Source organism: Bombus terrestris, chromosome 10 (assembly GCF_910591885.1).
Source record: "Bombus terrestris chromosome 10, iyBomTerr1.2, whole genome shotgun sequence".
Lineage (NCBI taxonomy): Eukaryota > Metazoa > Arthropoda > Insecta > Hymenoptera > Apidae > Bombus > Bombus terrestris.
In genome coordinates, this window is record NC_063278.1 from 16,164,697 (window position 1) to 16,182,608 (window position 17,912).

General features: G+C 36.1%; 2 protein-coding genes across 3 annotated transcripts in view; one reads left to right on the forward strand and one right to left on the reverse strand.

Moving 5' to 3' along the window:
- LOC100651411 (antifreeze protein Maxi) overlaps positions 1-17,767 on the forward strand; it is a 25,052-nt gene extending 7,285 nt beyond the window's left edge. The window contains exons 1-2 of one of the 2 annotated variants that reach the window (XM_012313118.3): positions 12,032-12,114; positions 16,312-17,766. In XM_012313118.3, coding sequence (XP_012168508.2) covers positions 16,350-17,492 — 1,143 coding nt within the window. In that variant the 5' untranslated portion in view covers positions 12,032-12,114; positions 16,312-16,349 and the 3' untranslated portion in view covers positions 17,493-17,766. Of the gene's footprint in view, positions 1-12,031; positions 12,115-16,311 lie in introns of those variants that run through there. The other variant, XM_003398599.4, reaches the window with a different exon arrangement.
- Positions 7,919-10,895, reverse strand: LOC105666195 (uncharacterized protein CG45076-like). The gene is made up of 5 exons (XM_012313171.3): positions 10,868-10,895; positions 10,747-10,805; positions 10,197-10,370; positions 8,894-9,097; positions 7,919-8,209 (listed from the first exon to the last, which is right to left on the reverse strand). The coding sequence occupies exons 1-5, from the start codon at positions 10,893-10,895 to the stop codon at positions 7,919-7,921; spliced, it is 756 nt and encodes a 251-aa protein (XP_012168561.3).
- Positions 17,768-17,912: the final 145 nt, after the last annotated feature.

Consider the following 17,912-nt stretch of genomic DNA (forward strand, 5'->3'; position numbering starts at 1 on the left):
AGTTCTTACTTTAAATTTCTTTTCCTTTTTTCGTATATTATCCTTGAGTCTTATAAGTCCTGTACAGACGTGAACGTTCGATAAATTGATTTAACGATGTTGCAACTGTAGCACGTATACGTTTATTCCACCGAAGAAATGCTGGTAATAATCGCATAAATGCAATTGTGTTATTTACGTTTCATGGAAATTGCGAAGAATTTATAGATAATCAGAGTAGGAGATCGATCGAATGTTTTCTTCGTAGTGAGGTGTGTAAGGTCGTGATAGGTGCAAAAGTCTAGCGTGCTGGTGTGGAGGCTGAGATAGGTTCTGCTGCGGGTGTAGGATGTTGCTGCTGGGGTACTGCTGTATTTTCTTCTTATTTAGATGTGGAAGAAAAATCGGACTACGGGCACCGGGATTTGAACCCGGGTCCCGAAATTTCGTAACCTAAGGCGCTAACCACTGCGCTGTCATTGTTTTTTTTTTTTATAACATTTATTGACCAGAGTATTACAGTGCTGAGTATTACATTGGTATGTTGTTCACAATAAACAATGAACTTCGGTTGTGGAGTGGTTTAGGCAAAAGTACCGATACGTGACGGTACGACATAGCCATACAACGTTTTGTGTGTCGAAGCTACATTTGTTAGCTTACTTCCTATTTTATTCCTTTCGTTATTTTCTTCCTATCTCTGTCCTGAAAACCTGGTCGCAAAAACAGGACAGAATTGCGCTGTCATTGTCCGGTACTAGTGACGAGTGCCGAGACAGTAGTCTTCTAGTTTGATCAGATGAATAATATTATATATATATTAACAATAAGCGAACAACTTTATCGATAGCATCATTGACATACTAGAAAATTAATAGTTATCGTGAGTTCGTGACTACACATATCTCATGCGAGTCGTGATCTTTTAACCGTGAGATAAAACGTAATATAGCACATAGACTGTTACGAAATTCGAGCATCTGCAGTTTTGTTCTTTCAAGAATTATTATACCCTTTCGCGCGTTTACTATCCGTTTAATGTTTAAACGGTTTTTCCATGCTCTAAAAACAGCATGTGTATAAAAATGAATTTTTTCATTATCCTTACCGAAGACAACAAGTGATGGAAAAGATCGAAATTAACTCGAAGAAAAGAGTTAAGTTAAGAAGAAATGAAATTAATAATTATACACGAGTTTCGCTTTTTAAATAATTTCTCCGACTAACAATTACAATCTTAAAGAGTAATTTATTGTAAATTTTACTAAATAAATATACGGAAGCAATTTCGTTTAAGATAAAGAGTAGCAACAATTATTCAAATGTATGGAGCATGTCGTTAAATAAAAAGATGCTGACGAGGACTGTTCGTTGTACCAGATTCGGAAAGAATTACCGCATTCTAGTGAAACTAGGAAGTAAACGAACAGTCAGACGCAGTATTGTGAGGAGTAGGATAGCCTTGTTGTAAAAAGATGTTTCTATCCGAGTTTTCATTGTTGTTTATACATACAGCGTCTCACGAAAGTAGAGATAGTGTACACTATTTTTCATAACATCGTAGCTGATATCCAGACGAGCTCCATCCAGATCTATGATACTATAATTTTCAAAGGATTTTGAGTTCAGGAATCTTCAGTTCATTGATTCATCGGAACATTAACGTCTGAATTTTGGTTTAAGAATTTTAAAGTTCGTATCTCGATAGCGGGTGGTACGAGAGACACGAGTTGCGAGAAAAATGGAAGTACCTGTTTAAGAATTTTAATTAATTTAAATCTTTCGTAGGAATCGCTTCGAAGGTTTCAATGTCAGGGAAAGGTCAAATACCTTGATCTTTTTTTATATTATCATTCAGGTTGTTTCAAATATTTGAGCGGTTCGAGATAAACCAGACTCACTGTATATGTATTGCATTGAATTTTCCATAAGGATCTAATAGATATCTAATTAAATGCTTGCATAACTATGGAAATACAAATAATTAGTCCTATCGTAAATGGAAATTGCTAAAGTTTCCATAATTTATACGCCAATTAAACGTTCGTGTTGTGTTTCTAGCTTCACGTTATAATAGTTGTAACGTGTTACAACAGTTGCATCATTATGCAATCTTAGTGCAAACTTAATGCAAAAAGATAAGGTTCGTACTTGTATGGACTTTAAATATCAAAGTGTATTTGTTTATTGTTATCTATTACTTATGTTTTATTCTTTGCAATCTAAACATTCTGTTCTTTGTATAAAAAATGTGTAGCGGAAACAGTGAAAGTAGAAGAAAACACTTAAAAAGATGTTAATTATGTCTTTATTAAACGAATAAAATATATGCTAGATGTATATGTCTATATTTTAACTAATATAGTAAGTACAGTTATATTCCCTGCAGTCATCTTTGCAATATTTACAATTAATGGAATTTCTAAAATTTTATTTCAAGACCACATTTATAATTTTTGTTTATTAGCGTGCAATCATTTTGATTGTACATTTAAAAACATGTCTTACGCAAATGACGAAGACAAGCTATAGTCTAATATCTCATTCCTAGATTTCTCTTCCCTTCTCTAACACATCAAGTTCGTTCACCTATGTACGATCTCATTTTAGACCTACACAGATTTAACATCAGCTTACTATGGACACAAACATGTTTTCAAATGCTGATACATAACGAATATTTTATGGAATATTAAATTTGACCTTTTTCCTCGTTATTATTAACTGTATCAGTTAAGTCTGTATATTTTCAATTAAACATTCTTAAAACTATTATCAGTGATCTTTTGAGCTTTTTCCAATAAAAGGGAGCCGATTTAAGATAAAACGAAAATGAAGAACGGAAAATTTCTTTTCAGGCTTTGATATTATATTTAAAAATTGATCAGAATACTCCTCGAGTTAGACTAACTTCTATACACGTGTGAATGTAGGGCAATCTAAGTGGCGGGGTTTGTGGTACAGTGGTTGTCAAATTCAATGAAACAGCCAATCGCTTGACGTAGAAGTAGTCCATGTTCTTACATATTGAATATTAACATTTTTACTGAAATATTTTATTGATTATAAGATTAAATTTTATTCTTATAATATTTTATATTCTAATTTTAAATCTAAAACAGTGAACCAAATAATACAAAAAATATTATAAAATTTGTACATACATACATATAGCGAAAACAAATATCTTGAAATTGAGCAAATGTTCAGACAATGAACTGTAGTTAGATGGTACTAGCCTGACAAGGGTACAGAGAGTTTGTACGAGTGGAGGTAGAATTTGATTACGATCTTGTTTTAAGTTTTAACATGTAGAATTTTTATTGTACACGAACATGGGATGAAATGTTGATGGAATGATGCGTACATTTACAGATGACCAATATAGATGATGTTGTTTGATAAAGACATAAAATACAACGATAATGTGCGACGAGACGAGAATTCCCTTCTAACGCGGAGCGGAGGAGTCGATCGCGGACCGATACGACACGGAAAATCCAACGGAATTGCTCGTAAAGCGAAATTATTCGCGGAGCATTTTGTCCTTGTTACGTTTTAGGTTTCGTTTTCGGGTTTTTCAAGAAAGACGTACGTGGCTACCTTGATACTTTTAGAGAATTAAAAATACATCGAATGGTATATAAAAAGATTTATACTTCTAGTTAAAGGAACGAAGGTCTCCTTGAATCTCGGAATAGCGTCCGTTAAAAAGCGTCTGTGACCATCGCAAGATGCGTCCTCCTCGAAACAAGGTAATTTTCATATGAAATACTTCCTCGAATAACGTATAGTTTAGGAGATATTTACGTGGATCGATTGAAACGAGACACTCGGTATAACTTAATTTCCAAAGAGTGTATTTCTAGGATATTGCAAATCATGTAAAAAGCATTCGTTTCATTACAAAGTTTAGTGTAATCACCATACAAATACGTCATTGCGCTTTGCGCTAGAAAGGATTTAGTTCGCTGATGCGTGACGGTACGTTTGTATAAGTAAATCACGATTTCAATGTAAATGTCAGCGATCGGAACTAAAAAGTATTCGTGATAAAAGATTATTGACGTAATAGACCGATGTGAGGCAACAAAAAGTAGAAGCAGTTTGGGGGAAGCTTCGGGCAATGAATTATAATATTCGTATTCTAAAAGTTATTCGACTTTAGTTAAAGTGAAAGATCAAAAGGTAATAGTAAAAGTTTGTATTCTTTAGGTACTCGTGTTTACCTTTAAATATTCCGCGAAACTCAACATTTTAATAATTAATCCTCAAAATAATGAAAAGTGTTACACAATCGATACATTTAATTTTTACATGTACTTTTACGATATATATATATCGTGAATTTTTTCAAATAAAAATGTACGTCAAACGAGAGAAAGTACCCAAATGATTTTCAGATAGCTGAGTTTATTAACGTATAATATTTTACAATTTTTGCGTCAGCGTGATAAGTTTGGTAAAACTTATTGGTTTGGAATCAAATTATCTACCAGCAAAATATTATTTGTCTTATATTATATTGATTAATTGATTGCTTGTCTTGATATTATATTCAGTAGCAATATTAGAGAATCGTTAAATTTTCACTGAACTGAAAATTTTCGCTTCGATCTTTGAATTGTTCTGACTTTTTGAACAAAGTCTCGTGCATTTTCTTCTCTATAATATAGAGATGGATCTTTCGTTGGACATTTTACAAAATCTGAAAAACTCTCGAGGACTTAATCTTTATATTCACGATGTTTCCAATTTTATCGTATTTCTTGAACACGTTTGATTTTATAGAATTCTCGAGAGAAGATCCGTCTTCATCCTCCTATTACTTTTTTTTGTACAAAAGCATCCTCGAAAAAAATGAACTCGGAGAGGTGAGAGCAGCAGCTTCATCTTTGCTGCCAAGTGTCTGTAAACGATAAACTATCATAAGGTCAAAATAATTTTTGAAAATATCTAGAGCGGTGCGACTTTTACTCATTCGTATTTGTTTCGATATTCGCGTTATAAATTTTTAATGTAAATGTGACGTAAAATAAACGTAGATAATGTAAACATAAAGTAAATTTTCTGTGAGAGATAAAGCTATTGAGAATCACAAATCGGCATCAATTTTGAATAATTTAAAAAAGAAGGCTCGCGTAATTGTAATTGGCATTGCTTTCATTTGTAGAACAGCCTTATAAAAATAAGTTTTAGCAAAATATATTAATTATTTCCCCTACTTTGTTGATACATTGTTTTACATATGTCGATGTTAAAAGATATTAATTCTATGCTCGCTATTTGATTCCCAATATTATAGTTTAGCGTAAACTCACTTATATCTAATTAATCGATATAATATTTATATGTTTATAAATTTCTTCAAAGTTGTTATTCCGTTAGCTTCCTCTTGAACCATGCGAGCATCTACAAACAAAGAAAAATATAACGTTATTGTGTGACTTTTGAAAGAATGCAAAGAACGCAAAGAACGCAATTAGAACGCATGTACATATAACGTAAACAGAATACTAAGACCTGTAAATTTATTATATTTACAAACGTATACTCCTGGTTTATATGCCTTTAACACGTTCGTCGCCACGTCGCACATATATATGTGACGGGTATACTTCCATGGGGGCCCAAATACCAAAGTATGGTGACGCTCTTCTTGATCGAGTTAATTAAATATACGATATTATATATAGGATATCCAACAGAAAAATATTAAAAACACATTATACCATACTTTTTATTAATTTATATTCTGGATAATATATTACATTATGCTATATCGCATGGTATTTGTTAAAACGTTCCAAACACGTTTGGGGTGATTTTGGGCGCTTCGAACAATAGTCGTAGACTTCGTCATCGCTACTCTCCTCACTTTCAAATATATTTTCACGCTGTTTGCTGAACATTTTGAGGATGAAAAAATCACCGATGTACGTCTCACAAGTATGCTTCTCGACTAAATGAAAGATCTGAGATATCTGCCATGAGATCCCTCGGAATACTCTAGCTGCAAAGCTTATCGCTTTCTCCATTTCAAAACTAAATAATCTTTTCTTTGCGATGAATCGAAGGCGATAAACGATGAATTCCCGCTTGTCGCTCTATTTACGTTCTGCGTACCGGCGGTCGGATTTGGGCCCCGCAGGAAACTTAGCCGAATCACGCTGGGCGACCAACGCGTAACAGAGGACATATGGGTGATCTCCACCAATTTCCTGGAACTCGTGGCTCGGAGGATCCACATGGATGCAATTCAAGCCAATATCGAATCGAAAAATGTAATTCTTTTTATTTTTTATTATATAGTTAGAAGATGGGTTTGGTCGGAATAACGAAACTCGTACGATCAAGATGATAGCAAAGCGACGACTATATTCGACCAACAATTTTTAGCTAAACGGAAGAAACATGTATCTAGGAGTAAGAAATTGCCTGACTCTACTACTCTGTACCTATCCTGTCTCGCTCGACTACCTACTTTTCACTCTTACCCTTGATGCACGCGAGGCAGAGCGAGCAGGAGTCGGATAATGTGGGTCAATTCTCGGAAAGTCACCTCTCCGGACACATGGCCAAGCACTTTCCCGATTGGCGGCCATTCATCCGGACATTACTGTACTGCATACGTACATACACTCGTTTATGAAAGTATTTGAACAGTTACCATAGAAGACAGAAACGTGTACGTTATGCGTGTTACATAAAACATTTTAAAGTTTCATGAGCACTGTAATAAGAGACACGACTCGTCGTTGTCGTGATTATATCGGTAAACTTTGGAAACAGGCTGCAAATGTATATAAAAATTGCGAGATATTTATCACAAACATACGTTTAGTAAGAAAAGTAGTATACAGAATGCATGGCCACCTTAAACATATAGCAAATGTTAAAGATGATCCTACTGAATATCCAGGCTTATTAGCACGATGGATAGTTGAAGTTTTCATTCATTTTTACGATCTCTGTGAAATATATACTTGCCCCAAATATCTCGTAACATCTGCATATATTTTCAGATTTATTTTTAATCGATTCAGATTTGTGGATTAATACAATCACGATAGTCGGGTCTCATTACGGTGTTAATGAAATTTCAAAACGTACTACGCCGTAAATACGTGGATATACAGAGCATCGTATCATAGAACATGATCTTCGCTTCAAAAACCATGCGAAAGATTCGTACGAGCATTCGATATACGCCTGGAAGTTTCAAAAGTCTGCGAAATTCTTTGACACGACTACTGCAAGCTCGCATACAGACCATTTTGAACGGCTTTTATGAATAGGTAAACAACTGCGACCATCGAAACACAGAACTGGCTATAACTTTGATAGAAGGTCAGATGTCGATCAGTTATCAAGGAATTATCAGCGATCTAATTAACGAGTCATTAGCGATCCTACCTTACGACTTATACACTGTCTTAGCGAATCGGCTAGTACGAGCGTCTTTGCGAACATTATCTGTATACTAATTTATCATTTTAAATATATTCGACGGTTTCAGCAACGAGCAATCTCGTCCATTAAACCTCACCGACCAACCATTCTCTACACATAAACCTCTACAAATTTGTGCCAACATCGTTTTCGTGCCTCCTGTCCATTGCCGAATTACGATCGGGATTGCCGCTATCACCGCCATACAGCGATATAATGTTATTTGTGTGTGTGACGTGACGCGAGCTTACTTTACGAGCATCGAGAGTGGCGGCAAGTAAAAGCGAGAGTGCGGGTTACCTCTCGTCGCGTAAAGGACCCTCCGGCAACTCTTATGATACACCCTATATAAGTGCTGTACTTTCGAATATTTTCTCTGTATATAGGTACGCGATAGTAATTTAGGATTTCTTATTACGAGCTAGAATTAAACGTAAATCGCGCAATATCCGGAGACCAATATCGAGCCTAGGAGGAAGACGATCAGTTACCTTTTCATGATCCTCATCCTCCGAATGTTTTCCAGTCGCCTTTTGTTCCTACTGGCGTTGGCTTTCGCCTCGTTAGCGGCGGCATTTGCTTTAGCAGCTGCTCGATTCGTGTTGGCGAGTTCCTGTTTAGCGGCTCTCAGCTGATTCGACAGTTCCTCGACCCGCCGTTTCGCCGCGTCCACCAATTCTTCCTTGTCTCGTAAAGTTTTTTGAGCTCCATTCGCGGCAGCCTGGGCATTGGCCGCGTTCGCCTTAGCCGTTTGTACTGCGTGCGTCAGCGTCTTTAACTGCGTTGGATCAAAGTAAGCTAGCTTCTTTAATCAGGCTGCCGTTCTCATTTTTACGGCACATTGAAAGTATTTCTTAGTCATCCCGGATAGAGAAGTCGGAGGATCGTAAGACTGTGCGCCACTTGCAATAAGAATACAACGAGTGGTGTACGCACGTAGGTAGAAAACTAAGTTACTTCGGAGAACGGCGGCTGGGCGTAAGTACACGCGTATACACGTGTACTTGCGCGTGTACGTAGAACATGTTGCTAAATACGTTGCATTCGCGTTATAAAATACATACGCACGTCACGCTCTTTACGATCCTTTTCGAATATTTTACAGCATTTTCGTGAAAATTATTCAGTCGAATAAATTACCGTAAATAAATCAAATTAAAATTATACGGAAGGATTTTTCTCCATAGATGTACCTCGTATGATTTACTGCGTTTTAACGTAACGTAAATGGACCTGCGTTCTATACGACCTATGTATACGACCTATTCCGTTTCGGTCAAGCTTTTTTCCAATTTAATTGCACTTTTTTCATATCGTTCTGGTATTGTGAATAAGAATATAGAAAGTAAACGATAAATAGAAAAACGAATCGTACAACTATCTATTTCCGTTCGAAAATAAAGTCGCTCGGATTCTAATTTACCAAGATATTTCTCAAGCGTATTAAATTCAAGTATATCACCTGATCTTGCGACTGACGCGCTGCTTGTAAAGCTGCGTTAACATTAGCTTGTTCCTGTTCCAAGGACGAGGATTCCTCTTGAACAACCGATTGCGCTTCTCTCACTTCTTCTTGCAACTGATCCACTACGACTTTCTTGCCTGTGAGCGCTTCCTCCGCTGCTTTTGCAGCCTGTACCGCTTTTTCGGCCAGTTGTGTCTTTACCTGTGTATTACAATTACGTTTGTATAATACGTGTTCTAATTGTAATTCTATGAAATAACCAAACGACAACAGAATCAAACTGGCGCTATTTTTCGATCGGTTCCCAGTGCCGGAGTAACGTACGCCTAGGAAACGTTACAGACTACGTGTAACACAATTACTTTCACAGATGTTATTTTTAGTTGTTATGTGGGAATTATAGTTCAGCGATTTCGTAGAAAACGCGAGTTCACTCACACGGCCAGTATGTTTTCGCAAGAGAGAATAATGCGAACGTTCATAGAATATGCGCATCCTACGTGTGAGAAACAAATCTGACGTAATTGGATTCGTTAGAGACGAGATTTGATCCGAGGCTTGGCGCAATATAGATCTTCTTTTTACGTCTAACGAGTTGCTGTTTCAAGAAATACGAAAAAGGTAATGAAAACTTGACAAATAGATCGCGCTTCTTCTCTGAATTATCGCATATTTGGTTATCGCATACAGCGACTCGCGAAAATCTTACCACGGAATTCTTTTGTGAATATACCATGCATTTTTACATTTTTATTAATACAACTAACAAAACGAAAGCTGCATTGGAATTCGTTTCATCTACCGGATATTACAATAAACATTTTAATTTGAATGTTTCGTATGTTTCTGCGTGTTACGTGCGATGCTATTTTTCGTTCGCAAATCCGCAATCTGCCAATAAGACACGACTATTATAATGGTAAAATGAATGTAAAAGCGCACATCGAAGTTCCATACACGGCATAAATAGCCTGAAACATACGATTGGCGCTAAAGATACTTTCGCTTAAATATCGTGGTTCATTGATATAACGAATACACCGAGTCCTTTAATCGTTTTAGCTTCTGCGTGCATTCTGAGATCTGTTTCAAGTTGTATCGATATAATCAAGATTGTCGTATCTCGTCGCAGCGCTTACGAGATTTCTGAATGTTTCGTATCGAATACATAGGCAAATGGTCTTTGGGAGAGTTCGAGTATCCGAGCCGCTGTAAGCTTCTCAGAAGCTTTGCATATTAAACGACGAATCATCTGCTCGACTAAATGAAATGTAAACGCGTATTTGAAAAAAGTAAGTACTTGACGAGCGGCTTGCTGACCAGCGATATTCTGCGCTTCCGAAGCAGCCTTAGCTTCCTGTGCAGCCTTCTGCGCGATGTTACTACTTTTCTCCGGAGTTTTCTTCGAATTGTTTGGATTGTTCGGATTACGCGAACAAGTTGGGTCATCGGCGTAACGAATTTCCCTTTGGTTCTATCAGAAAAAATGCGACTGTCGTTAATTACCTGCGATTACATTAATTACATGCGAGTGCCATTAAGGATCGATCCACCTTTCGGAATAATTTGGAAACGCAATAATTCGTCACAAGTTATACACATAACGTTACTTCTACGTACTGTAATAATTCTCGTAAAAAGAGATTTTTTAAGAATTCTACGTTACTCCTAAATTACACTGTGGTATATGTAGCGAATAAAATTGCGCGAAATAAATTTATCGGAATATGCGACACGAAGGTTTCCGCCGAAGGTTATTAAATGAATTTTCATTAGAATATAGCTGCGCGAAAGAATGGCTGAACCAAGTGTGAGTGTAAGTGACTAATAAAAAGTATCATTAGGCTTACTAAGGCAACTGGAATCTTATGCACCCTTCCACAGTCAAAATATTCGAACGTCAGCAGTACTAAAATATTACGTTTACTTGGTTAGAAAATAACAGCCAGACGTTCTCGTAACAGTACTCACCGATGTAAAGAACGTAAAAGATGTACATTCTGGAAACAAAAAATTTAGGTGAATGCCGGATTGTAATTCGTACAAATCATCATATATATCAGAATATAAAATTATTTATTTCGAATTGGTATGACGTGTGAAAGCACATTGACGAGAGAAACGAATGAAACGCGATTGTATCGAAGTATCGGATTTGCATATCGAAGAAGGATGAATAGTTGTAGCAGTGGATGTAGCGTACCTACGATATATCATCGATATATCATCGGATATTCTTCGGTTCACTTTTTGTATCGTATACCAAATATTATAGAGTTCCAATTATTACAACACAATTATTATCTTCTTCGTGAAAATTACATAGGTAGAAACTTGAAATAAGCCACTTTGGATATTTTAAATTCAATGGTATTGAAATAAATATTCGTCATCAAAGTCGAGTATCTTTTTACATCTGTGTATAGTGGATCGTTTTCGACTAGTAATTTCAAGAAATTTTTCATCCCTCGCATACTTTTTTTGAGCTTTGCTTTGTTCAAAAAATACAAAAATGCCAAAGGAGTTTGTTTCGAATCAAGGTAACATGTAGCAACGAAAACTGGTGGATGATATTGGAGAAACTTGGACAAAATACAATTATATATCAAGTACGGTTAGCCCACCTAACTTTTTATAACGATGTCATAAATAAACTGCTGATATTCGTGCAAATTCATATTTGTATGATCACAATTAGAGACATGGAACCTAATCAGCGACCCTTTTCAGCCATCATCGTAGACACTATTTTTGTATAAACGTATTCCGTGTATTTCTGTGCTTGTCAATCTCTAGCGAGCGCATAAATATCCACAGTTTAATTATCAATGTACGATGCTATTTCTTTCTTCCTTTTCAAGTTGTTGTACGTTATATATTTGGTATTTGGAATTTAGATTAGAACGACTTAAAACGTACGAGTACCATACGATATATAGATACATTACTTATTTTGCAAGAAGCTGATTTCAAAATGAAAAGAAAACGCGGTTTACTACAAATTTGAGTTACGTTATTTCTTTAAAGAAAAGTCATTGTGCACCGTTATTCTCGATATCCTGAACCCCTTCCGTAACTACCGTATTACCATTAGCTGTTGGTACAGGCCTATAAGAGCTACGATAACCAAGTAAGTGGTATCAGTTTATAGTTGTTTCTTCGAGCTGCAACAGCAAGGATTCTGTAAACGTTTGACCGTTTGACCAGTCTTGAATTTTGTGAGTACTAAAAATTTGTTGACAATTTATCATTTATTTAATTACGTTTGTAGTTGTCTAGATAACGAGAGAAAGTTTCTAATAATTTCACTTTTTCGACATTTCGTTCCTTAGGAAGCGTTTCACTCGAACATAAATAGCGTGGGATTAGAATTTGTTAAAAAGCTTCCTTTTCCAAACATTTGCGATACTCTTTCCTTCGATTATTAATTTGTAATTATTATCCTACGCTATTATCCTGCAAATTTCATACATTTTTGAATAATCGTCTTCGACAAGATTTGTATTCGATATAATTGTATTCAAGATGATATTACGGTGGATGCAATAATGGCAAAAAATTAAAAAGTCAAAAAGTTACTCAAAATTAGTAATTAATTAATTTCGTACATAGAATGCATCCGACTTACAGATATTCTGTATTCGCCCTCATTTTCTGTAATCGATGAAATATTCTACACATTTTTATACGTATCCTGCGAATAATTTGTAATCTTTGTCCTCGTGTTAATCAACTTTACCATCTCTCGGAAGAGTAAAATTTGTTTTACACAGTGTACCTTCGTTTATTCATATGCAGAACCATGCCGCGTATCTTCTGAGATTTAGGTCCAATGTAAATTACATCTTATATACCTCACTATGTATATGCATGCACAATTTATATGAAAATAATACTTCATTTAATTATTTTTAAATATAAACAGTTGGAATAAATTTAAAATAAAGGTAAATATTAAAATATTAAAATACTGAGATTTTATAGAAATTTACTCGAGAAATTTTGTAAATCATGCGAATATCAATTCTCAGAAGTCTCTTATGGGAAATTTAAAGGTACAAAAGCGTTCAAAAACAAATTTCTATTTAGGTTTAATTTTTTTTTTTTTTCATCATTTTGACGAAAGCGTGAATTTGCATAAACACATCGCACAAGTGACGAAGATAAAAGTGAGGGATACTGTGCGTAGAAAGTTATAATTAAGCTTCATTTCAAATGCAGCAGAATCAATTAATCGATATCATTGTTGCGTTGTGTTTCAAACACGCACCACCGGTATCCATTCCTTGACACATTTTCGCAATTTTTAAACATTCTTGGTAGAATTATTCTCACGGCCACGGATGAGTTGTATAATAACTTACATTAAGTACACCTTCGGTTCTATTTGAAATCTAATACAAATATTTCCATTTAATTAACACAACCGTTTAATTATCATTATATAAATATTTTCCTATATATTAAAGACCTTTGTTTCTAAAGCTATTAGGTTCATTGACGTTCGGTGATCTTCTCTTTCGATTTATTAACGAAACTTTTCGAAAATGTTCGTCCTGACATTGCTTGCAGTAACTTATTATACTCTTTTATCACATCGCTACTGAAAATTTGTAATTTTACTCGTCGATTACATATTTATCAACGATGATAACGTATGGTTTAAAATCTTTTTACTAATTCGTTTAAAAATAATTTCATCCGCACAAACATTATCTCTTTTTTATTACATTTGATACATTGTTGCGGGCGTTTAATAAATATCACAACTTTCTTACTATTTAGAATCATCTAGAATGAACAATTTGAGTATTTTCGCTGCAAATGTCTAAATGTACTCATAGTGCATTTTTTCAGCTTGAACGAACGTCATTCAAAGTTCTTACGATCGCATACAGATAAGGTCTGCTTCCCATTGATTTAATTATGCACTTATGCGCATACATACGTACACGCAGTGCTTTTTAGAGCGTAACGGAACTAGATATTCAATTTTGAACCGCCGTGACTTGCAACAGAGTTGCACCAAAAAAAAAAAAAAAAAAAAAAAATGGGACGTACGTCATGAATAATTAACGTTAATCCGAAATATCGTAAAAGGATTTCATTGATACATCGTAGAGATTGAATCTACGCTGATCGTAATTAAAATGTAGCGGACATAAGTTGTGCACGTTACTCTTTAAATACATTCTGCTATCGAATGAAATTTTCCTCCGATACGATTAGTATGCTTAAATAGGTCGGCTTAAATGAAATAGAAACTATTAAATAATAAATAGCAAATTAAAATATTAACGAATTAACGAACATGTGTAAATAAATCGTTTCTGGTTTACCTTATCCGTTTCAGTTTGCACAATGAAAAGATCGTGAAGCTAATATGATTACTTTTCGATAAACAGGCCGCAGTTCGTGCTTGCTTCTAAAATTACGCGCTTCTGGAACAAGTTGTTTTGGCGTATTCGTCGTAGTTAACATTAATTAATTAACACGTAATTAACGCTATTAAAAATTACAAATTGCAATTAATAACAATCTCTCTAACCGAGTTGTTATATCTGCTTCTGTGGAAACGAATTTATCCAAATTTAATTTATTTCTATTTTTTATTTGAGCTCTCAGATAACGAACGTCCCTCTGGTTAAATAATTATTTCAATGAAAATTTATTCAATAACGCCCTACATCAAAGACTAGGCGATATCGGAACAATCATTCGAATAAAATATGTATTCCATTTATTTGTTTTATTATCTTATACTAAATGATGTTATTTAAGTAAAGATGTATTTGGAACATAAGTTACCGTGGTATTTGTTATTTTATTTGAAATTTAGATATTTATTGTTTGACTTTACCAGGAAAATAATTTTCCTCCCATCGTCGCATAGAACTTCTATTTCAAAACTGCAAACGATATAACGTACCATCGATGATATTTACTTCTACTGTACTCTTTATATTCGGATGCTCTATATTTTATTTCTATTATTCTTCGTATTTTGAGTTTTATTCCATTTGAATCCAATAGATGTTACGCGACTGGCATAGTGCAGAACGTGTTAAACGTGGTTGATTTTCTTAACAAACGCTCCTCTTCCATCATCGGGTGCATTTCAACCATAATTTCCTCTTACTATTCTTACCAATGACTATGCAAGTCAATTATTCGATGGGATGTTTGAATTTCAGATTGTACTGAGAGCGAATAATTTACAATAATTATATTATTACCATTATTGCATATTATTATTATATACATTGTAATAATCTACCTATTGTAACTTAATTACTCTTGGTACATAGTTATATTCTTACTCTTTACTGATACTGGTTTTATTGCATGGCAATAGAATAATTATTAATAAAAGTATCAAACGTATGATATTTACGATGCAGAATATTTGTGTGAAACTGGATTTATAAGACCCATGGAAATATTATTGACCCAGCAAAAAAGTTACCCTGCATTATACACTATCACCGCGGCAAAGCCGTGCTACCAATCTTCTATGACTAATACACGCTAAAATGTGAAAGGCACAAAGGTTTCCAGTGGGAGTGTCCAAAAAAAGGTACATACGCAAGTGTAACAGCTTTGAACCCGAGACAAATGCACTAGTTTAACCAGCGAAACTCACTGGCATAGTAGCATTATTTCTTTAGGGGAAATTAGTTATATTTGTTGTTATTCTCGCGAATAATTTCAACTGCATGTCGATGAAATTGTAAGAATTATTTTTCGATTAAATATATCTCTTACCGTGTTGCGTTTTCTGATATGTAAATTGCCTTTTTAATTTTACAAAATCCCTCGGCTATGTCGCATAAAGAAACTAATTAAAAGTGCGAAGGGTAAATACAAAACATAAATCTTTCTAAATATCGATGAAACACTTTGCTACATTTTTTTAAACCATTAAAACAAAATACTTCTGCGTCAAAGTTTAAGAGGGTAAATAATATTCTACGAAGGGACACTTAAGCTTTATAGGGAGTGTGTTGTTAATCGAATAGTTACTTTGTTAGTACTTCGTATTTTGTAGTATCGTTGATGCCTCAACGTGTTTTTTATCGTGATCTACACGCAATATTCTATTGTCGTCAAATTCAGAGATCGGAGAATTGTCGCGAGAATTTCCCACCGTTATATTCAATTAATCATACTTTTATATCTAAATCAATGCACGTAATATCAACGTAACGAATGAGCGAGGAAAATAATAGAGTAAAATATTTATCTTTTATTATGCAAAATTGTCGAATAATATTTATCGCTTTCACCATAATCGTTAACGATAGACAACTTTTATCACTGTCGATTTGTCATTTTCGAAATTATACATTTTGATTTTATTATATATAGCAATATGTATTATGTTTATGAAAGGAAATAAAATTTTCTTCTTACAGATTAAACCTACGAGAAAGGAGATAATTTCTAACCAAGAATGAAGACACTCCTGCTGTTATTCGCGTGTATTTGTTTGGCAGAATGTGGTGCAGGAAGAAAGCACACTCGTGAGCAACAAGCTCAAGGTTACGAATACGAATATGCTCAGGAATCTGCGCTATCTGGCCCCCTAGTAGCTGCAGGTCCACACGCTCATGGTCGCGGACTGCCTCATCCCGGGTTCAGCGTTGGTGGTCCTTTGGCTAATATCGCGAAAGGCGCGGCAGAACAAGCTCACACGCAGTTAAATAATCAACATTCCGCGGCCGGACAAGCCGCGTTCGTGGCGAAAAATACATTAGCGCAAGCTGCTTCTCAGTCAGCGGCTACCGCGGCTGCGGCACTCGCTGGCAAACAGATCGTGGTCCAAGGGCTGGAGCAACAATCGAGAGATGCCCACGTAGCGGTAGACGGGGAGAACCTGCAACTGCAACAAGCGGAACGTGCCGCAAACGCAGCAAGAACCACCGCTAAACAAGCGATGCAGCAGTTGCAAGTGGTTACAGCGGCCTTAAACGCGGCACAGGCGACGGCTGACCGCGCAGCGCAAGCTGCCGCGGAATCAGCGGCCGAGTTGGCGGCGCAAACCACCATGCTTGGTCAGGCGAAGGCAAGAGCGGAGTCGGTGGACGAGCAACTCACTGCTGCTCGCCTCGATTACGAAACTACTCAAGCGGCCGCTGAGAAAGCTGCGAGCGCAGCCGCAGCCGCGCAGAATAACGCTGCCGCCGCCGCTGCACACGTTGCCGATGCTGCCGCTGGTTCCGCGCTTTTGGCTCACCAGCCGATCAATCCCTCTCCGCTCCCGAAACTTCCTCCACCTCGCCACGGTGCTCTCGGAGAACCTGCCGTTCTCGACGCAGGTCTTCACGAACCCGGTGCCCTTCTCGCACCTGGCGCGCTCCACCAAGCTGACGCTCTCCGTTCACCTGCCGCGCTTCACCAAGCGGAAGCTCTCCGTCTCTCCTCCGGACTTCACGAAGCTGCCGCGCTCCAGGAAGCCGCTCTTCGCGCGTCCAGCCTGCTTCACGAAGCTGGTCCAGCACTTCAATCTCCAGGCGGTCTTCATCGTTCAGAGTTGCTTAGCCTAGCCAATGCTTTACCTACCGATAGTTACGATATTAAAGGTTATCGATACTAGATTCCTTCGGATTGGACATTTTAGACGAATCTAGTACTTGTTACCGTCTTCTTTCAGGAATAACGAAATATTATGTTCCATGTGTCAGACTGTGAAATAAAATATTGTTGAAATGACAAATATCTTCTGCCTGACCTCTTCATCTTTGTCCTGTTAAATCTCTAACTAATTGATTACCTTTCAGCTGCTTCCCCGCCCCCCTCCCCGAAATAGTACGAAAATATAAATGTTAACAAACTTTTCAAAATAAAACACGACATAGATTTAAGAATATTGGGCAATAACAATCTCCGTTACTTTATTTCCAAATCTAGAGATGTATAAAACAAGAAATAAAGAATTAACGTAAACTAAACTTTTACTTTCCATACTTTTCCTCTTTCGCGTCCCTTTTTGATTCATTATTATAATTTATCTCAA